The sequence below is a fragment of the Chelon labrosus genome (assembly GCF_963514085.1).
Source record: "Chelon labrosus genome assembly, chromosome: 2".
Taxonomy (NCBI): domain Eukaryota; kingdom Metazoa; phylum Chordata; class Actinopteri; order Mugiliformes; family Mugilidae; genus Chelon; species Chelon labrosus.
In genome coordinates this window covers 9,173,286-9,195,619 of record NC_140338.1, presented here as the reverse complement: position 1 = coordinate 9,195,619, position 22,334 = coordinate 9,173,286, and the positions used below count along the sequence as shown (strand labels likewise).

Below are 22,334 nucleotides of genomic sequence, written 5' to 3'. Positions count from 1 at the left end.
ACTCCCACCCCTTCTCTTTAAATAATGAATAACAACACCAGCTTCATTGCAACTAGTTTAGATATGCCTGATAAATAAAATATATTCCTGACTTGAATTACAACAAAAAACCAAAACAAACAAACCAAAAAAAAAAAAAAACATAATCTACATACACTTAATACAATATACACACACACATGCACAAAGAGAAACAATAAAAAAATAACAAAACAAAAAACAAAAACAAAGGAGACAATAATAAAAGTGAAGCTCTGTCAGAGACTAAATTCAAAATAACCCGCGAAGACAAAGTATTGACTGGATTATTAACTACTTTTGTCATGTTATACTTCTTTTTTTTTTTATTGCATACATAGTTTGTTATTGTTTCCGAGCAGCCAACTCTCCACTGTTTGAAACTCCCACATGCTCTTGAAGGCAGCACTGAAAGCACGTACACATTCCCGGCCCTTTCCAGTTTTTTTTTAAATAAATACCCAAATTAGTTATTTATTTCACACGAATTATCCTAACGAGACAATTTACAGGGGCGTGAATCCGGCGTGCGCGATGAGGTGACGCTTGCTTTTTTAAACGGAAGTTCCGGAAAATACGAGGTGACCTGAAGGCGCCGTAGAGATAAACAGAGGTGCATGATGCAGGCGGCGGTGGAGGTTATCTGCGTTACGAAAGTCCTCGCAAACATTAACATTTATTTAAAGTGAACTTGTCCCGTGTGCTGTAATTTTTTTTTTTGCGTCGGTGCCCACCTCCGAGGATTTATATGTAAGTTTCTGACGTTAACGCTGCTGTCGGCTAACGTTAGCATAGCTTAAGTTACACTACTGCTAGCTTAATGTAGCAAAGATAACCGTTATCTTTGCTACGTTAATCCTGCAAGGCGAGGAGGAGTAGTTGTTGTTTGTGTCGTGTCTATAATAATTACCCGAGTGAAACCAGTCAGACCTCAAAATAACTGGAATTAATTCAAAATGTCTCCCTGTTGCACTCTGACATTCACATAGTTTTCTACGCAGGGCTAGCTTTAGCTGCAGCATGCTGCACTGAAGTTTTGCTAGTATCAGATATTCAAAGTGCCTCAGCCCAGTGGTAATATTAAATATATAACAAGCCCTGAGTCAAAAGTATGATTAAGTCAGACTGTTATAACTGCATTTGCTAAGGTGCATGACCTCAACACAAAGGCTAAACTTAAATGTCCTGTTATTGTCATGAATCATATAGTTGACAGCTTATTATGTTGAATGCTAATGATGCTAAAGGTTGAGAAATGTCTTCCTCCTTCAATGCACAATGACTTTAAAGACAACAGTCTGCATTTTCTGTCACATGCTCATTCAACAGAAACTGAGAAATGACTTTCACTTCACTCTTCCCTCTCATGCACTCCTCTTCCACCGAGCAGGAAGTGTTGACAGACACTCGTGCTGGACTTTGCTCTCCTGTCCCTTTGTCACAGTCTGTCACTCGGTGTCTCGCGCTGAAGGACGCACATTGCCACGATGGTCTCCTACAAGCGGCTGAACCCGGAGGACGTCCAGTTTTCCAGCGAAGCTTTGTTGGAGGAGCCTCATCTTGTCCGGGGGGGACGGTCTACAGTGAGTCGATTATTTGTTTGTTTGTTTGTTTGTTTGTTTGTCATCTTCCTCCGTTGAGATTTAAAACTGTAGATGGTAGCCTGTCTTTCTCTTAATCATTTCTGCAGAAGAATCAGGGCGATGTACTATAAAACAACCATGCTTACATTGAAGATAGTTAATGTCACCGATATTGGTAAAGATAAAGAGGAAGTGAGTCATTCTAACCAGTACACATTTTAACGGTCCACTATACACATGGTCAGGCACAGCACTCATCAGAGAATGGACATGGGCCTTCTGAGGGTGTCCTGTGGTGTCTGGGGACCTTTGGGTCCTATGGGTTGAGGGGAGGGGCCTCTGGATCATCCCACAGATACTTGATCAGTTTGGGATCTAATGAATTTGTAGGCCAGGTCAACACCTTGTGCTGCTCTTCATGTTTTTCGTGTTGTTCCTAAAGCTGCATCCTGCTGGGGATGTCTGCTGTCATCAAGGAGTGTCATTGCTATGGGGTGGGGGGTGCCTGGTCTGGTCTGGTCTAGGTGGGTGCTACATGTCTAAGTAACATCCACATGAATGCCAGGTCCAAAAGTTTCCCAGCAGAACACTGTATTCACTAGATGCTCAGTGTTATTCACTACACCTGTCAGTGGTTTTAATGTTGTGGCTGATTGGTGTATATCTGTGTGGCTCAAAGCAAAGTTCCTTGTTCATGTTCCTGAATTAAGAATGGCTTACTTTGCTTTTAAGTTAAATAGTTACCAAGTAGTTGGTTAAAAATCCTAACTGTCGGTTTGATTTTCACTGAAACTTGAAACAGCGTGATGAGTTTTTAAAAATGTGTTGAAACTTGACGATCCGCTTCCCTTGCTGTGTCTCAAGGTGCTGGATCCAGAGGAGACCTCCTTGCTTCCACGTTTGGCGTCATGCTCCGTCACCAAAGGTCTCCTGGTGATCGGCTGCCTGCTGCTGATCCTCTTCGGCGGCTGGCTCCTGGGCACCATGTTCTGGCTCCACGGGACCCCCAACCAGCCTCAAGGGCCGCCGCCGCCGGCCACAGGACCAAAACCGGACTCTGACGCAGAAGTGAACGACACCGCTGCCGCTGCCCGCCGCGAGGCCTGCAGTCTAATCCCAGAGGCGTGGAGGTTCGACTGCTACCCTGAGAGGAGTGCGGTCGTGACCCAGGAGCTGTGCGAGGCGAGGAACTGCTGCTTTATCCCCGCGTCCACGGCTTCGTCTTCGACCGCCCGGCCGTCAAGGAAAAACGGAATCCCTTGGTGTTTCTACCCTCCGGGCTTCCCTTCCTACTCACTTGTGTCACTAAACGACACGCAACTGGGACAGAAAGGTACGCTTGTTAAGGAGGTGAAGACCTACTACCCTGGAGACATCCTTACTGTTGAGGTGGACATACGCCACGAGACAGACAAACGACTTCGTGTCAGGGTGAGTAGAGTAGAGTCGCATGAAATGATTCATAAAAATGATTTTATGCAAATGACTGGTTAAATTACATATATATATAGATATATATAGATATTCAGTAAATACAAACACATGCAGCTGCAGTCTCCCCTTTGGCAAATACATTTTGTAACCAGATAAATCTTCCACTTTGAGATATTTTTAGAAAGAAATTAGACCCCGTTGAGCTGCTGCACAGTGGAAAGGTGCCCAGTAGATGCACAGTTTTGTCTCAGAGGTTTCTTACTCTTCCTGATTTTATCTTGATTCGCACAATATATTTTAATTGTCTTTTTAAATGACATTTGAAATAGAGGAAACGGAAAGCTGGAAGTCTGGTTTTCAGATCCTCAGTCGGCGGCTTAGTGAATCCTGTGGTTGTTGAGTGTTGTGACAAGAGTTGATGAGTCAGGAGATCTATCACCTCATGATTCACTGTGACAATTTTTTTTTAACCTTCCTCAGAGACCGGTGCAGTTGCTGTTTTTATTTGCTGTTGTTTATGCACGGGCTGTGTTTTCGTCTTTTCCCAAACGTCAACAGAACGTGTAATTTGCCCGGGGCTTGCCCAGACCTCTGCTCTACTACTTGGCTGCATGCATTTTAGACTTAGACTTAGACTTAGACAAACTTTATTCATCCACAAGGGAAATTGCTTGGTCACAGTAGCAGTAGCACTCTTAAGAACCACGGATAAAAGAAAGATTAAATAAAATAAAATAAAATAGTATAAGCAAAATGTACAAATTAGCATATTAGTATATATAAATGTACAAGAAATAGAGACGGAAGAATATATATTATATACACAGGGTAAGGTGTAAGGTGCAGTAGTGTCCATTAACATGAATAACACAGAGTTATCTGTTACAGAAAGGTGAGTTGTTGTCCAGCTGGACAGAGAATGGTATGAATGACATCCTGTAGCGTTCAGTGTGGGAGCGGAGCTGGATCAGTCTGTTGGAGAATGAGCTCCACTGTCCCTCTATTGTCTGGTGTAGTGGATGTGACGACTTGTCCATGATGGAGAGCAGTTTGCCTAGTGTCCTCCTGTCCCTCACTGAGACAAACGTCTCCAACTCACTGCCAATCACATGACCAGCCTTTCGGATCAATTTGTCGATCCTACTTATGTCCTTTTTGCCGGTGCTGCTCCCCCAACAAACCACAGCAAAGTACAGGGCGCTCGCAACAACAGACTGGTAGAAAATCTCCAGCAACTTGCTGCATACTTTAAAAGACCTAAGCTTCCTCAGGAAGTAGAGTCTACTCAGTTTTCTTTTTCAAATTAACATTTCCATGCAGAGGCCTTAAACCAACCGTATGTAATCTTGCATGTATTTTTAAGCAAGCAAGATTACAATGCAGCGTCATATTTTTCAGTGCAGAGCCGTGTGCTTTGGGAATTAAATCATTTTCACGCTGTAAATAATTTAACTTTTTAATCGACTGTGAAGACCCTTCATGATTATTTTACCAGTTACTCGTATCAGACCACCAAAACCCCAGATAAAGAATAAATATTCTGTGTTGGAGAAAATTAATCTGTGAATCTGTGAGTGCTATATTAATTTATTCTAAAAAAAAAATAAAAAAGGCTCCAAAATGGCAACAGCCAAGATAAGTTAGCGTGTTTTGGTAAAAATATTAATAGTGCCTTGTTAAAAAGGCTATAACATTGAATGGGGCAAAGGTCAACACCAGTGGGCTGGTATATTTGATAAGATAGGTAGAATAGTAAATGAGTTATGAGTGTCATAAAAAAACAACAACAACATAATCTTTGTTCCTGTTTACGCACCGATTACTGATCACATCAACCCATTAAACAAAGAAACAAAGAAACAAACAAGATTTCATAGGTCAATGAACTCTGTGCCTGTTTTTTGACTGAACCACGTGGGTGTAAAGTTACTAAAAGATATTTATTTTTTATAGCATACTGCTTTAAATTCTTTTCATCGTGTAATTTAACCGCAGACTTTTCTCTCCATCTAGATAACGGACCCTTCAGCTTCACGCTTTGAGGTCCCCATCTCCGTCCCCAACGTCACAGAGAAGGCAGAAAGCCCCGAGTACATAGTGGAGGTTTCAGAGCAGCCGTTTGGTCTCATTGTGAAGAGGCGCTCTACAGGAGTGGTGCTGTAAGTCTGATTTGAGTAGAAAACATTTGATTAGATAATGTCAAGATCAGATTTCGGAAATCCTCAGTGGACATTTAGCAGACTGTATGTTTGCAACTGTCAGTTATGGCTGAACGTAGAGGCAGAAGTTAAATTAAAAATATGTTTATTTGCCAAAATTACTGTGAAACTGTGCCTAATCTAATATGAACTAGTGTTAATAACGGTGAGATTTAAACCTGGAGAGGAAAAATCTTGTCGTCTGAACTGGGTTGAATGTGAAGAAAGGGCCGTGGAACCCAGCTGGTCATATGTTGTGTCCGACGTTGTTTTCTGTGTGATTAATTGTTTTCCGTTTCCCGTCAGTCTGAACACCACCGTGGCTCCGCTCTTCTACGCGGATCAGTTCCTCCAGTTCTCCACCTCCCTGGCCAGTCAGTTCATTTACGGCCTCGGGGAGCACCGCTCCAACTTTCTGCATGACGTCCACTGGAACACACTCACCATGTGGGCCAGAGATGTGCCTCCTACGGTAATAACACCTGTCATTGCTCTGCCTTTACAGTATTTACAGCATTTCAGCCTCAAGTTTTGGTTGCTTTTGGTGTCAGATTTTATAAATTTTAATCGGCCTTCCAGCAAAAAAACGATATTTAAAGATCCTCAGACGTCGCGAAATAAATGTTACTTGATTGACACAGAATCTCTTGCCTCCTAATGGAGCACCTACGGTTAAGACGTGAGATATGCTGTCGCTATTTGTGTTTTCAGAGCGTTCCTTTGGGTTTTTTATACGATGCATTCGGAATATGCATCTCATTTTGGATTTTTACCGCAGTTTGCGACACACATGATCTTCTGTGTGCGTTGTGCACAAACCAATAAACCAGCGGTTTGCAAGGTCGGGGTAGAAGTTGCACGGCCAAAAGGAAATCGCCCACATTTCTTGCGAAGTTGTTATGGGAAGGTTGTTGAAAGAAAATAAGAGGGAGGCTGTGAGAGATCTAAAAATAACGTCACCAATGGAAAATGGTGGAGAAATGTTGCTGCACATAAACAGGAGTGGTAGTGGATGATTCATTTTCATATCAGTATTTGACATGAAGCCAAATTTTTTCCACATTAGACACAATTGACTTGTCATTATGACAATTATGGCTGCACTCCACTTAATTCAGCAGTCGTCAATTATATATGAATAACACTGTTTACAGTTATGAAATGAAGACTCATTTTTAACAGTTATGACTCAAGTCGTGAGTGAGAAAAGGCAGATTTACAGAAGATTCAGAATTTGGCTTCTTCGGATTATGGCTTGATTGTTTGATGAAAGTTGACTAAAACAACCTTGCATTTCTTTCTGCAATGTAGGAAAAGACCAACCTGTATGGGGTCCATCCGTTTTACCTGGCGATGGAAGACGGAGGAAACTCACACGGCTTCTTCCTGCTGAACGCCAATGCCATGGGTCAGTCTGCCTGTCGCCGTGATCCACTTCACTTCCACTTTTGCTTCAACTTTAGTGCTGCAATTAATGGTCATCAGCTGCAGAATAAATAGCTGATGCTACAGTTTTGCAACGTTTAAAATCAGATGACAGCAGCTGACAAAATTAAGCAATTGTATAAAAGCAGAAGTCCCAGATGGACTTTCCAGTGATTAATTTGACCGTCTTGTGACAATGCAATCTTCTTCTGGGGAACTTTTGGACCTGGCATTCATTCATTAGGATGTTACTTAGACATGTAGCACCCACCTAGACCAGACCAGGCACCCCCACCCCATAGCAATGACACTCCTTGATGACAGCAGCCATCCCCAGCAGGATGCAGCCTGACACAGGCACACACACAAAAATGCTTTAGGAACAACTCAAAAAAACTCACTAGATCCCAAACTGATCAAGTATCTGTGGGATGATCCACAGAGGCCCCTCCCCTCAACCCAAAGACCCCCCCACTAACAACATCCTGTTGCCAGACACCACAGGACACCCTCAGAAGGCCCATGTCCATTCTCTGATGAGTCACAACTGTTTTGGAGGCACAAGGGAGAACTACACAACTCTCTCTCTCTCTCTCAACTCAGTCTTGTATCTGATTGACCCTGTTTTTTGCTCGACCACTAGGAGTTTCTTATAAATAACGTTTCGTCACTTTTCTTCTCTTTCATCAGACGTGGCCCTCCAGCCGGCCCCGGCCCTCACCTGGCGTACCATCGGTGGAATCCTTGACTTTTATGTCTTCCTCGGTCCCGACCCTGGTTCGGTGATTGAACAGTACATGGAAGTTATAGGTCAGTGGGAGTGAGTTCAGACACAGTTGAATAGTACCAACATGACATTCTGACTTTACATCAACCAGTTAAAGACACTTTCCAGAAGGTTTGAGTTTCTTCAGCTCTGATTAGGAATCTCTGTACAGCTCGCTTTTATAATCAGGTATGTTGGAGAAAGGAGACCTTAATCACCCTCAAGCGAGGATTATGCTTCTGCGTAGTGATCACGCAATGGCCACGCAGTTGCTTGGACGCAGTTGTGAGACCGTGATGGTTCTGCGTGGGGTTTACGTGTCGAAATGCATGCCACACCGGTAGAGGGCGCTATGATTTTTTGTGACCGACCGACCGAGACTCTTGTGACGTATCTCGCCTCGTATAGTTATTTACCTTCCGGCTTTTGTCGTAGTCACAGTGTACGATGGACACCAAGACAGAGAGACTGGCGTTGGAGCTCCAAATTATTCAAGCAGAGGAAGAAATACTTCTATTGCAAATTAGGGCACGACAAAGGAGACAATGATGTTTATGAGTGGAAACCGGAAAAGCGGTCACCAGCGGATGTAGTTAGCGGACCAATCACAGCCAATGCTGCTGCGTTGCTGCTGCGTTGCTGCTGCGTTGCTGCTGCGTCACCTCGACGCGCGTCGAGGATTTTTGGGAGGTGCACGTCAGGCCCTTGCGTAGGACGCACGGGGGTCCGCAAGGACGTAATAGGTCCGCAATAGGTCCGTACGCCCCCTCGCGCTGTGTCAACGCGGAAGCATAATTTGGGCTTCAGTTCTGCGTGATGCCTCCTCCTCCTCCTCCTCCTCCTCCTCCTCCTCCTCCTCCTCCTCCTGCTGCTTTCTCTCACACTTCTTCTTTCTTCATCACAGGATATCCAGCTATGCCGATCTACTGGGCTCTGGGATACCATCTCTGCCGCTGGGGCTACAACACGAGTAATTCTACCTGGGAGGTTGTCAAGAGCATGAGGAATAATGGTATACCCCAGGTAAATTTTGTTTTGTGCGATAAAGGCAATAAATGAATAAACCAGAATGACAAGAATAAAAGTCAGAATAAAACCAGCAGAGCTATGATTATAACAATAAGCTTATGTCTGCAGTAGAGAATTAATCAATGTAATGATTACTCTGAGAATGACAAATACAAGCTTGTTATGTAGTGCCAGGTGTCTTTCAAAGGAAGTGTCTTTCAAATTAATGTGTAATTAAATGGATGTGGGTAATCACTGGATAACCTAGATGTTGTTTACATTATTTCATATGATTATATTTCCAACAGGTTCGCTTCTTCTGCCACTTTTTTTTAAGAATGGAACACAGTTCGAATGTAGGTCGTAAGAAGTTAATGACGAGCCACCGCTTTGTTGTGATGCGTGTCTCTCTGTTCGATCGCAGGACGTCCAGTGGAACGACATTGACTACATGCAGAAGTCCATGGACTTCACCTACGATTTGGAAAACTTCGCCACACTGCCAGACATGGTCAAGGACCTCCACGCTCACAACCAACGCTACGTCATGATGCTGGTACACAGGCGCTTGCACTTGCTTGCCGTGTGTTATTTTCTGATTTGGAGCCTGTGTGTGTGTGTGTGTGTGTGTGACTGTTGTTTTCTCGAACTGCAGGACCCAGGCATCAGCAACACGCAGCCTGAGGGCTCATACTGGCCGTTCGAAGAAGGACGGAAGAGAGGAGTTTTTATTAAAGACGCTGAAGGAGAAACACTTATTGGGAAGGTGAGACATGAGTCACAATGCAGCATTAGAAGGATGCAGTTGAAGGATTAGACGGTTTTAATTGAGGTTCTCTGGTTGTGTCCTTAAAAATCAGTGTATGTCATTGTTTCTCATGTTTAATTTAATCTTGTGATGGACTGAGGTTTAAGGTGACACATATTAGCAGAAGGATTCATTTTTACAGTTCAGATCATTTTCATTAGTTTTGCTTGATATGCTACAAAATATGGATTCTTGGGCCATTTGTCTAATGTGCACTGACATGATGTGACTGAAATATTCGGAGCATTGTTACTTTATTTACTACGTCAGTTCTCAAGTGCGAGGACGCGTATTGGAAAAACTCAGAAGAGAGATCATATCTCATTTAATGTGACTCATTCTTCGGTGGAACTACATTTATTATCTGTCGTAATCATGTGGAGTGTAATCTTTCATTCATTTAATGATTAATCAACTGTGTAAATACACCGATCAGGCACAACATTAAAACCACTGACAGGAGAAGTAAATAACATCGACCATCTGTTTGACAATACAATGTTCTGTTAGGAAACCTTTGGACCTGGCATTCATTCATGTGGATGTTACTTAGACATGTAGCACACACCTAGACCAGACAAGGCACCCCCCACCCCATAGCAATGACTCTCCTTGATGGCAGCAGATATCTCCAGCAGGATGCAGCCTGACACAGACACACACACAAAAACGGTTTAGGAACAACTTTAAAAAACATGAAAAGCAGCACAAGGTGTTGACCTGGCCTCCAAATTCACTGGATCCCAAATTTACAAGCCGTTTGAAGGGTTTAAATCATACACATACAAGGTCAACTGAGGTCAAGCTGCAAATAAACCAGGATACAAAGTGAGAAAGCAGTCGGTCAACTTTATGACCATGTCATCGTGTCCAGCAGGGGGCTCCAAAGTTTAAATATGAAGTTTAACTGTCAACAGGACACGAGCCAGTGGAGGACATGGATCAGTCTGAACGTCTCCCTAAAATCAGGTTCAGGAGAGTTTCAAAATAAAACACCTTTCAAAAATAAACAGTTGACTGTTGCTATGGAAGCGACCAAGACGTTATCGGCTTGCTATACCCCCCAACGACTGTATGGAGGGGTCCGGTTCTCTGGAGCTGGACAAAGCGACAACAGACCAGCTGTCCGCCGACTGAGACACCCGATGGATGTGGAGACTCCGCAGGCGCCGTGGAGTCTCCGCCTGCACCCATCGGGTCTCTCTACAGGTGGACGGCAGACCTCCGCTCGCATCGTCCGACCGGGAGACCCCGTAGGAGGAGACGCTCTCGAGGCGTCCTTACCTGTGTCCATTGTCCTAAGGTGTGGACATCACACCTAATGCTTCATCACCTCATTCATTCAGTAGGAGTGTGATGATGTTGAGTAGATCAGTCTGGTTCAGCCATAACATTATGGTAAATAAAGGTTAATAGCATTGATCATCTTGTGACAATGCTATATTCTGCTGGGAAACAACTTCGCAAACGTTGTAAACTTTGCCCCAAACTGATCAAGTATCTGTGGGATGCACTGGAACAAGCCTGATCCCCAGCTACCACACCACGGTGAGGTTCTCTGACACACCTTGGGTTTGGAGAGACAGACAACCCAAGCAGTCAGATCTAATTTATCTCACAGCTGTGTTTCAAACTCCTTTGAGGTCGAGCTTATCTGACCAGGTCTAATCTGTAAATAAGTTAATCAGCTGCTAAGCGACGGCACCAGCCCCAGTGGCTCTTAAATGGATTAACATTTAATTATTATTTTATCTTTTTTTTTTTAGGTGTGGCCCGGTCTGACTGTATATCCTGATTTCTCTGATGAAGTGACACATGAATGGTGGTACGACAACTTGCAGAAGTTCCACGAGAAGGTGCCATTTGATGGATTGTGGATTGTAAGTATATGGATAGAAGACACTGTTACAAAAAAAGTGAAACAGGGTCTCTGACTTTAAGGAATTACTGTATATCCTCCCTGACGTCGTCTCCTTTGGGTTTAGGACATGAATGAGCCGTCGAACTTCCTGGATGGATCGACCAATGGCTGTCCATCAAACAGTCTTGAAAATCCTCCTTATACCCCAGGTGGGAGGCAACGAATATAACATAACACATAAATACAAAAGACATGAGTCACAAAGTGTAAAACTGTCTTTTTTTTCTTTTCAGCCATCCTTAATGGTTTGCTGAGATCGAAAACTCTGTGTGCCACTGCACAACAGAAGCAGTCCATACATTACAATATTCACAGCCTCTATGGACTCATGGAAGCTAAAGCCTCTGCAAGGTGGATATCTATAACACACACACACTTAGATAAAAGGCTGCAAATGCTGAAAGGCCTTTTCATTTTGATAATAACACTCTGTGTCCTTTCATTCAAATCTTTTTCCTGCCGTCTTTTCTTCCTCTCCTCTTGTCCAGCGCTCTGAAGCGGATCGTAGCCAAGAGACCTTTTGTGATCTCTCGCTCCACCTTCCCCAGTCAGGGGATGTACTCTGGTCACTGGCTGGGAGACAACAGGAGCCAGTGGAAAGACCTTTACACTTCTGTAGCAGGTTAGAGTTTCATCAGATGTGACACGCCGCAAGTTGACATACGTTTATAGAGTTCCCTAGTTATGACGTTATAAAAATTATGATTTAGAAATGTTTGCAGCCATGAGGATTCGATGCTGCTGCATGAATTTCTGCAAGTTGTGCAAGAAATTGTTTGCCATTTATTTCCCTCAGGTATGTTGACTTTTAACCTTCTGGGCATCCCGCTGGTGGGAGCAGACATCTGTGGGTTCAGCGATGAGACGCAGGAGGAACTGTGTGTCCGCTGGACGCAGCTGGGAGCTTTCTATCCTTTCACACGTAATCACAACGCCATTGGCATGAAGGTGAGAGCCTCCAGCTGAAATACAATACGGCCTACAGGCCTAGGCTGCAAATCACTTCTCCCTTGAGAAAATGAAAAGTGTTTTTTCTTTTTGGTTTCATGATGGCGTCTGCAAGTTTGGGATGAATTTTGACTAAATGCTATTACAATGTCGCTAAAAAGCAGAAAGATTAGGAGACTCTGCATTAGCTAAGATCTCTCATTATCTTACTTACGAACATGAACACACATCATGGGCTGTGAGATTTCTGAAGAAGCCATGAAACAAACATTAACCAGGGGAAAGGTGCGTAGCTTAGCTTAAATAGCTAACTCACTCAGCTCCAGCTCATTAAACAGCAGGTAAACACACCTCTTGATGTCCCTCTGGTTAGAGTCGATGCTGGTGTGGTCCTTGCTCTTAAATCCCTCAAACAACAGTGTTCATGTCGAACTTCCTCTATCTCCTCAGGGAATAAAGCCTCTGGCGAGCTTTCCTGACCACATTGTCGGTGTGTAGTGACCAGGACAAGTCCTCTGTGATTTGCCCACTGAGGAATGTAGCCTGTTAACCTGTTAGCTGCTGTCAGTTAAACAGAGCTTTCTGAAATAAGAAGGAACATTTCTGATTGAATGAATGAATTTCCTTTCATAAAACAATAGCTATTATTAGATTTTAGCTTAAACTGTAAAGAATAGTGATATCGTGTTGCCTTAAATTATTTATTTATTGTTTTTCTTGCAGCCTCAAGACCCGACGGCGTTCAGCCCGCTGGCTCGTACGGCCATGAAGCAGGCTCTGCTGCTGCGCTACTCTCTCTTCCCCGTCCTCTACACCCTCTTCCACCACGCACACGTTCACGGACAAACTGTTGCACGACCGCTAATGTTTGAGTGAGTGCAACTCTAAAAGTACACTCTGGTGTTTTGTTTCTTATACGTGTAAATAGTTCCCTGAATCTGTTTCCTCTCCGTGCTCGAAAAGGTTCCCGAAGGATGTGAAAACATACGGGAATGACAAACAGTTCCTTTGGGGGAGGAGTTTATTGGTGACGCCAGTGTTGGACCCTGGAGTCGACGTTGTGGTTGGCTACTTTCCAGAGGGTCTTTGGTACGACTACTACACGGTAAGACTCGCAGTAATCAGTATATATGTACACATATTGTAGATGTGCATTGAGCGGTGGCCTTGCAAGACGACTCATCCCTTGAACGCGATTGCAACACGCTATGTCGACCACTTGATGGAGACACTGTCGCAGAAGTGGAGCGCTGGGTTTCAAACGCTGGTCTAGGGAATCTGAAAGCAAAGCTGTTATAGATGCAGAGTAAAACCCATGGTTCAGAAATTAGATGTTTAAAAGTCGCTGCTTGTACCGTGTTAGTAGATGCACTCACTAAATAAAACAAAGCTCAATTTGAAATACTCAACTTGTACAAGCATCCTCTTAATGTTAACAGCCCAGTGCTGTTTACAGCCAAATACATATATTTGAATTGTTACTTTGCCTGCACCAGTAAACACTGATACTAAAAGAGTAGTGGGCGTTTACTGCGGCAGCGACAACTTTACTAATTATTCATCACTATTAATTGTCCACATAAAGACAATCAGTAGTAGTCTAATAGTCTAGCCTACAGTATGTTCTTGTCTATGTCTCCAGTTGTAAAATCAAAATCAAATTTTTTCTTAAAGTATGGCCACAGGTCAGAGTAAACAGTGTTGGATTAAATGAATGGTGTCAGCATAAACAGGTACTTACATGTGTCCATTTGTGTCCCTCTACTTCCCCCAGGGAGACTCTGTGCGCAGTAAGGGTGAAGAGCTCCAACTCCAAGCACCTCTAGATAAGATCAACCTGCATCTGAGAGAGGGCAATATCATACCAACGCAGGTAAATGGGACTCTTAGTTAAACTCTTGTTATTGTTTTTCTGGATTAAGTCTAAATGTATGGATCCTCCACATGAAAGTGAAAGAAACGCAATTAAATCTTGCCAAGTAGTCGCCACAGAAGGCGACATGAGACTGACAATACTGGACCAAAGTTTCACACATGATCATTTAAACCCGTCAAATATATTTACCTCAAATCACTTTGCAGAGTCTCCACCTCCACCTCCTCTACTGAGCCGCCGTCAGCAGTGGCTCATTATTTGGCACCGTTTCCCTTATTTACATTGTATTGTTGCCACACACAGTGTTTGAGGCGGCTCTGATATGCAGTGAACGGCAACAACTGTAGTTATTGTGCAGTTTAGAGACGATGATGTTGGTGTTAGCGATGAATAATACTGTTAAATTTAAATATTTGCATCTAAACCAGTTTAATTAAAAATTACGTAACACCACAGCCGACTTTGTGTGTAGGAATTTTCAGTGATGCATAAAAGCACAGTCAGGAGACCAGTAGAGAAGCATTTATTTCTATTCCATCACAAATTTATTCTCTCAGTTTAACAGTTTTGGAGAACAGTCAACAAAAATGAGAGTATCCGTATCCGACATGTGCAAACCTTGATCTGTTTGTGCCACAGTCATACGTGTGTGGAGTCTGCAGACCAGACTGTTGGACCTCCTCCAACCAGTAACTCACGCTACTTTCACTCCGTTTGTGTCTGAGCAGGCGCCCAACCTGACCCTGTGGGTGAGCAGCGGTCAGCCTCTCCATCTGGTCTCCGCTCTCTCCGACGACGGCTCGGCCTGCGGAGATCTGTTCTGGGACGACGGGGAGAGCATCGACACCTTCGAGACCGGCCAGTACGCCTACATCGTTTTCAGCGTCGCTCAGGTGCTCGCCCTCGCTTAGTTTTGCTTCTAGGGAAAACCGTCAGTATCTCCTGCTGCATTTCGATTTGCTCCATTTCTCAGAATGCATGTTGATAGCCTGCACAACCTGTGTCTGAACTTGTTAGATTCATTTGATTGTGTGTGTAGATGAAGACAAGAAATCTAAGGGCAGAAAGTGAGACCTTTCCTCTCTGTAATTTCACAGAAGTCCTGTGCTCACATTAAAACTAAATTAAAATATAGCTGTTTAGGAACTAGTTTGTAAGATTTAAGATTTAATCAAGTCTAATATGCAACTTAAAAATGGAAACCTCCAGTCTGTGCCAAAATGAGCACAGACTCTCCACAGGGGACATTACTTCTGAAGTAGCATTTGTTTAAACACACACATTACGTTCTTTTTTTCTTGTTTTGTAGAAGGTGATGACTTCTCAAGTGCTCCATAACAACACGGAGGCCACGTACATCACCGTGGAGTCTGCGTCGTTCTACGGCGTAAAGGAGAAGCCGAGCAGCGTGCTGGTGAACACCCAGGAAGCAAAATTCACCTACAGAGACAACCAGGTGAGGGTAAAATGAGAATCGGTTCCTCGGGTTCTGCAAGAAGGTTCTGGGCTCGAATCCATCTCCTGTGTGGAGTTTGCATGTTCTCCCTGTGTCTGCCTGGGTTCTCTCCAAGTACTCCGGCTTCCTCCCACCGTCCAAAGACATGCTAGTTAGGTTAATTGGCGATAGACTGGCAACCTGTCCAGGGTGTACCCCACCTCTCGCCCAGTGACAGCTGAGACAGGCTCCAGAGTTTTAATACAGAATAAATATGCTTTTATTTTACTTAACTGAAAACATTTTCCATGCTGTAATAAATCTCTTTTTCTCTTTCTCTCAGCAGGTGTTAACAGTCACAGATCTGGGTCTCAACCTCAGTCAGAACTTCACCATCAGCTGGATGTAAAGAGCTGAACTGTTTGCCGTTGAAGTCACAAGCTGACACAGTCTGTAAGTGTTAGGACAGCAGTGTTTCTCATTGTTATGGCTCTTTACTCCAGAGCAGCTAACGTCTAATATGTAAATTTTGACCTTTTTAAAGGGTGAGTGTCTCATTTTGCGGTCCGGTTGAACCATAGACTGTATATAAATATGGACAACGCATCCCCACTTCCTTGCATTGGCAAAACTGACGCTATTTTTCCAGGGATACTGGCAGCGCCGTGTTGCGAGTTTGGAGCCAGAATCTGCACAGTAACGCCCAAGAGTGGAACCATGTGGATTATACACTGTACTTATTTTAAAATTTGTTTTTACAACTCTTACGGTCCCACGGGACGGTTTTACAGAGCGGTTGGGATTATGTTACATCCTGTTTCTATAGCGTCAAAGTAAAACTAACTACCTAAAACGACCGAAACCATCCTTGAAAGATATTTATTTGACGTGTATTTTAGTGTTTTAGTTTGGCGCAAGTCCCATCCACTAACATGAAGGAGGTGGAGCTTATGACCTATACTACAGCCAGCCACCAGGAGGAGCTCTACTTGCTTTGGCTTCACTTTTGTCCCGCTGTCCATATTTATACAGTCTATGGATTGAATGTGTCCAATGAGGACACCTCTGAACGACCGGGGGAACACTGGAGGTTCAGATTTTCACGGCGCGTTTCAGCCTCTCTTAATTGACAATATTTCACATACTGTGTTTGGTGTCGTGCTCATCTATCTTTTTCACTCTCCGCTGCAAAATGCTGCAGTCGCTGATTAAACTGAATTTTTATTTCACCTGTAATGTTTTGGAGTACAGAGCCAATGGAAACTGTCAATCAGTCTTTAGTGAAAGTGAATGTATTCAGGAGCGAGCGAGGTCTAAACCAGCTTTGTACAGTTCAAACAGAGAAAAAGAAAAAAAGGTCATTGTGTACACAACAGACATGCATTCAAAGGCTTTGGAGACTCACCGTCACTGACCTGCAGTAGTTTAGCCGCAGCTTTAATGTGTGGACATGCAACAATCACAGCCGAACTGTCACCTGATCCGACTCAGACATAACGCTTTGCTTGACCTCAGAGATTTTTATTTTTTTAACCAAAACAGCATTTTAACGACGCGTCATCGGCAGAAAGAGCATGTGCAATAAATGAACGCGGGGCTGTGTGACTACAGTCTGTACATGGTTCACGTTGTAATACACTTCATGTGCTTGAACGTTGTTTACGGCCTATTTTGCACTAATTAGTCCTGCAGTGTGGCGAAGGTAGATGGAGGTGCCTTATGATTCCTCGTGTTGTGTTTTTGATTGACTTTGGGTTCATCCAGAGGCTCTTTTTGTTTTGTTTTTCCGGCTTTCTATCGAAACACTGACGACCGTAGTGCTGTTAATGCACGACAGCTACTCAAACTGCTAAATTATACTAGAGCCAAGTGTTCTGCAATCATTTTCCAGTCGTGACCCTTGTCTCAGCGAGGGGTTTCTGTCAGAGAAGAATGAAACTGAAACCTAAAGCCAGAAAATATTTTTGAGACCGGCGAGTTTTCACTAGTCATTCTGCCGAAATTGAACCTTGATGCTGTGAAAATCTGAATGTGTGGGCTTTTGTATGAAAAGTCTGCGCCCTATGCAACTTTGGAAAAGGATTTGTTTCAGAAGCAACACATGCATATCGGCTGTAAAGTAAAACTGCACATTTGTGTTTCCAGTATTTTATCACGAAGCCTTGTTTTTTGTGTCAATGCTTAAATTTAACTGCACAAACTGTGATAGCTATTGCAGTTCCAAGGAACAAGCAAATAAAACGATTTAAAAAATGTTTTTATTTCAGAGATTTCGTGCACATGTGACTTTTATTTGAATAAAATTAATTTTTATCTTCCTGCAGAAGTGCTGAAGTACACACATTTGCCGCTAGAGGGCAGAGTTTGTTGTGCTGTGATGATGGTTTCATTTTACAGAATAAGATGTGTGTTCATTTCCCCTCGTGGTGGTGATTTTATGCCATATTTTGTATATTTGTCATGTTGTTTATTTTTGTTTTTATTTTCTGCTGAAAACCATAATTTAGTTTGGGAAGAAAAGTGTATAATAAACGCTCATTCCTGTCACTCTGATCAGAGTTTTGTTTTTTTTAATCCGTCACGCCTCTAAATGCACCAAACGTGTGAGCTCATAATTAAAAATTATCTTTTCCTTATCAGGGAATAATGATTGCTCAAGACTGAAATGGCCAAATGCATGGTTAATGTTTACCGCAGCTATTTTTCCCTCAGTGACTCTTTGGAGCCTTTAACAAGGTTTAAATTTTTTTCTTGCAATTATTTCCTCCTCCCCTGATGTTCCACAGTATTTCCCTTTGAAAAAAGCCCCCTGTTCCTGTGCAGACTCCCTCTCTATCTCTCTATGTGTTTATGTTATCATAGACCGTCCTCAGCCCCCTCCCCGCTCCCCCCCTTGTGAAACTCTTCAGATATGTGGATAGAAGAGTCTCAGGCTGTCTGTCATTAAGCTCCGTGGGTCATCTGAGGACTCTTGTTAAATTACTCAGGAATTAAATAATTAAATCTTTTGGTATGTGCCACTTTAGAAACAGAACCACACTGGATCTCTTGAGTCATGACACCAAACAAATATTTCCACTGTCCCAAAACACACACACAGACACAAACACGCACATCAGCTCCACGGAGTCAAAGCAAACGACTTGTCTCGTATTTCCCCTCCCTCTGATATCTAAATCTCACTCCGCCGCCGATCGACCACACTTGTGATAGACGTGTTTTCATTGGCCGTGTGCAGACGTTCACAGGCTAACCGTTTCCAGATGGGAGCTCGAGGAGGGCACGTATATCATTCAGAGCAGGAGGGGGAGGAGAGAGCCGAGAGAAAGGGAGGAAGAATGAGAGCGGCGGGGGTCTGTCAAAAGCATTCAGCTCTACTGACGAGGGCATTTCCTGTCTGGATTTGGGAGGATTAAGTATTTGTGCGTGGGGGGTGTTTGCATGGTTGGCATGTGGACGTACAAGAACAAGACATTTTGTTCATGGGGGACGTGGGACGCTGAACACGTTCTCAAATCAGATTTTTTTTTTTATCAGGGTATCAGGGTTTGCACATTTCTGAGGATGTTGCCAGAATCTGTTTCAGTCTGGACTTCTTTTTTTTTTTTTCTTATTTCATACAGAATGTTTCACAATATCCTCCATAAGACAAACACACATACACATGGACACACACAAACATGTTGAGTTTAATTTTAAACTAGCATTTAATCACTTTTTGACAGATGGTTATTGTGTAAGAGAATTCTGGGAGTTATTAAAAAGCCAAAAAGCAGCTTCATTGTTCATTTCCTTTCTTTTTCTGGTTGGAGGAGTTTCTCTTTTCCAAGATTAAAGTGGGTGCTGTGATGGGACGCCCCACATCAGCAACACAAAGCTCTTTTTCAGAGCTCCCTTTTGTATATTGTGTGTATGTGTGAGAAAGGGAGCTCTTTACTTCTGTTGACTTTTACTCAATCCATCAACACCTCCAGCTTTGTGAAGTTGTTTATTTTTTATTTATTTTTTAGCCTTCACTCTGAGGTTTGTGATTACAGTTGGATTTCTGTAAAGATTAAAGGGAGAAAGGGAAGATGCAAATAAAGCTTCATTAAATAACCACATGTTAGCCGTTCGGTCAGGCTCTACTCAGGCACAGTGGTGCTTTGAATTAAATGCTAACATTTCAGTAGTGTTTACTATAATAGTTTAGCATGCTAACAGGCGCTAAACAGAAATGACATTCAGCCTCATCTGTATTCGATCTTTCGTGCTCATTAGCACAACGTTAGCATTGGATGTTGAGCATGGAAAAACAGAATTTGTCTAGTAGCATGCTAACTAGCTAACATGCTGGTGCTAGCATTTAGCCTCATAGAGCTGCCACAGGTGTCGGCCATTAACAAATCTTGTTATTGTTAAAAAAGAAAGACTGGTGGAGTTATAAAAATAATACTCTGTATTTGTGGCCGCCTTTCAAAGCACACAAGGTCACCTAAGCTTTGTGAAGTTTTTTTAGCCGTCGCTCTGAGGACTTAGGTTTGTGATTACAGTTGGATTTCTGTAAATATTAAACGGAAGAAAGGGAAGATACAAAAGACGCTTCACTAAATAACCACGTTAGCCATTCAGTCAGGCTCTACTCAGGCACAGTGAACTAAATGCTAACATTTCAGTAGTGTTTACTATAATAGTTAAGCATGCTAACAATTGGTAACGGGCGCTAAACAGAAATGACATTTAGCTTCAGCTGTATTTGATCTTTCGTGCTCATTAGCACAACGTTAGCACTGGATGTTGAGCATGGAAAAACACAGTTTGTCTTGTAGCATGCTAACTAGCTAACATGCTGGTGCTAGTATTTAGCCTCGTAGAGCTGCCACAGGTGTTCGGCCATAAACTTGATGTTAAAAAAGAGAGACTAGTAGAGTTATAAAAATAATAATAATACTTTGTATTTGTGGCCACCTTTCAAAGCACTTGGTCCCCTAAGCTTTGTGAAGTTATTTATTTTATTTAGCCTTAGTTGTGATGACTTAGGTTTGTGATTACAGTTAGATTTCTGTAAAGATTAAACGGAAGAAAGGGAAGATGCAAAAGAAGCTTCACTAAATAACCACATGCTAGCCTACAACTAACTAGCTAACATGCTGGTGTTAGCATTTAGCCTTGTAGAGCTGCCACAGGTGTTTGGCCATAAATAAAACTTGTTAAAAAAGAAAGACTAGTGGAGTTATAAAAATAATAATAATACTTTGTATCTGTGGGCACCTTTCAGAGCACTCAAGGTCACCTTACATAAAATATCATAAGAACAAAACATACAATGCAATAAAAATAAAAGCAGATTTAAAACGTAAATGGAAACGAGATCAAGATTGGAGAGCGTGGAGGCATGGAGCTGAGCAACTGATTGCTCAGAAAACCCGTGGTGGACAGTCAGGCTGGTGGTGCAATAAGTTGGGTGGACGAGGAGGATCTGAGAAGACGGGATTGTGTGTGTAATAGTTCAGACAGATACGATGGAACTTCGATGTGAAGGCAAGTGAACCAGCACGAAGACTACATGTGTGGAAGGCAGCCATTATTAATATGTCTGCCAAGAGATCATTCTCCCTGTAGCACCATCAGAGAATCCCATAAATAGATATTTGATACAAAACCATTCATATTAGCACGAGAGAATAAAATTAGCTACCTAAATATTAGCAAAAAATTGAACAAAGCATGTCACAGTGGGAGTACTGTGCAGGCTGTTCTGTGTTGCTTTCAGTGGTCTATGTTATGTTGCTGCTTCATGACGTTCTTATCTGAACAGCCGTCTTGTATTTTTACCCCATTGTCATATTTTTCTTACTTTTACTTTCTGTGTGCGTCGTTTCTCTTTCTTTTAATTCTGCTCAGACTCCATTGTTTAGTTTAAAATTTTCCCAGCTGTCACGTTCCTTTGATGGTTTCTAGCTGTAACGCTCCCTTGCTTGTTTGCATGTCGTCCATTTAACTGTTCAGACCAAAAGCATCTGGTTGTGATTGAATTAATGTTTATTCGACCAGTGTAGAACACATAGAAAGAAACAAGTTTGACCCCTGACATAGAAACGAAAGCTATAATACAACACATGTGGAGTAACGGCTGACTAAAAAATTCCCAGCAACGAGTAATGATTTCCTAATAGGTTTTTCCAGGAAGAGTGATAGAATTTAAACAAGAAAGAAGGTTACTTAAGACAGCTGCCTCATTTAAACACAACCAAATACTTAACTCATCAGTTATTTTTAGAAGCTTTGTCCCTTAAACCAATACTTGCCTGAGGACAAACAAATCTTTACACACAGCTGATTAAGATACAGAAGGATAATTGGGAAGTGTAACAGTTTAACACAGTTTATTTTAAATATAACGTCTATAAAAGAGTTAGAGCAGTCCTTTCTAGTTATATCTACTTATATATCACTATTTTTCTAGAACATTATGTGGGACCTGTAAAATGAAGTGTAATCAACATGTTTATGAACAGTTTCATTCAAATGGTGCCATTAAAGATTAATAAAACGTGTCTATAAAAGGTTTCTATTGAGATTTTCTATTATTTTATTTTTTTTTACAACCAAAGATTTCAGTCAGAAATCAGTAAAGATTGAGTGATGTAAAGACTGGGAATGTTTGAGCCTTTTATCCTTTCAAAAAACTGAATTGTATAAAATGTCAAGTAACTTCAAAGCTTGGAAAATCTGTGGTCCAAATTTCTTTTAGCTCTATTTTTGGTCTCCACCAACCCCTGAGGGAAATATTTGGCTCTAAAGCTGCTAAATGCTCAGCTATGTTCACCAACTAGTTTCCTAATTCCTCTGCTGTTTAATGTGGGACAGGCAGTGAACAGTGAATTTATGAGAGTTTCTTCAGTGCTGATAAAACCATTCATTTATTCATCTTC

At 42.4% G+C, this 22,334-nt stretch overlaps 1 protein-coding gene across 2 annotated transcripts; it reads left to right on the top strand.

The window, feature by feature from the left end:
• The first annotated feature begins 523 nt into the window (after positions 1 to 523).
• Positions 524 to 17,973, top strand: gaa2 (alpha glucosidase 2). 2 transcript variants are annotated; one of them, XM_084565078.1, is made up of 21 exons: positions 524 to 768; positions 1,409 to 1,601; positions 2,466 to 3,032; positions 5,049 to 5,194; positions 5,540 to 5,705; positions 6,545 to 6,641; positions 7,349 to 7,468; positions 8,329 to 8,447; positions 8,857 to 8,988; positions 9,088 to 9,198; positions 11,007 to 11,120; positions 11,226 to 11,310; positions 11,395 to 11,512; positions 11,650 to 11,783; positions 11,958 to 12,109; positions 12,833 to 12,981; positions 13,073 to 13,214; positions 13,884 to 13,982; positions 14,714 to 14,878; positions 15,295 to 15,441; positions 15,767 to 17,973. In XM_084565078.1, the coding sequence occupies exons 2-21, from the start codon at positions 1,506 to 1,508 to the stop codon at positions 15,827 to 15,829; spliced, it is 2,922 nt and encodes a 973-aa protein (XP_084421204.1). In that variant the 5' UTR covers positions 524 to 768; positions 1,409 to 1,505; the 3' UTR covers positions 15,830 to 17,973. The 2 variants fall into 2 exon arrangements, with proteins under 2 accessions (XP_084421204.1, XP_084421203.1); XM_084565077.1 differs by having other exon boundaries at positions 15,764 to 17,973.
• Positions 17,974 to 22,334: the final 4,361 nt, after the last annotated feature.

Coding starts and splice junctions, on each gene's coding strand:
- gaa2 (XM_084565077.1), top strand. CDS start 1,506: ATGGTCTCCTACAAGCGGCTGAACCCGGAGGACGTCCAGTTTTCCAGC. Junction 5,195..5,539: donor CGCTCTACAGGAGTGGTGCT/GTAAGTCTGATT, acceptor GTTTCCCGTCAG/TCTGAACACCACCGTGGCTC. Junction 11,121..11,225: donor CATTTGATGGATTGTGGATT/GTAAGTATATGG, acceptor CTTTGGGTTTAG/GACATGAATGAGCCGTCGAA.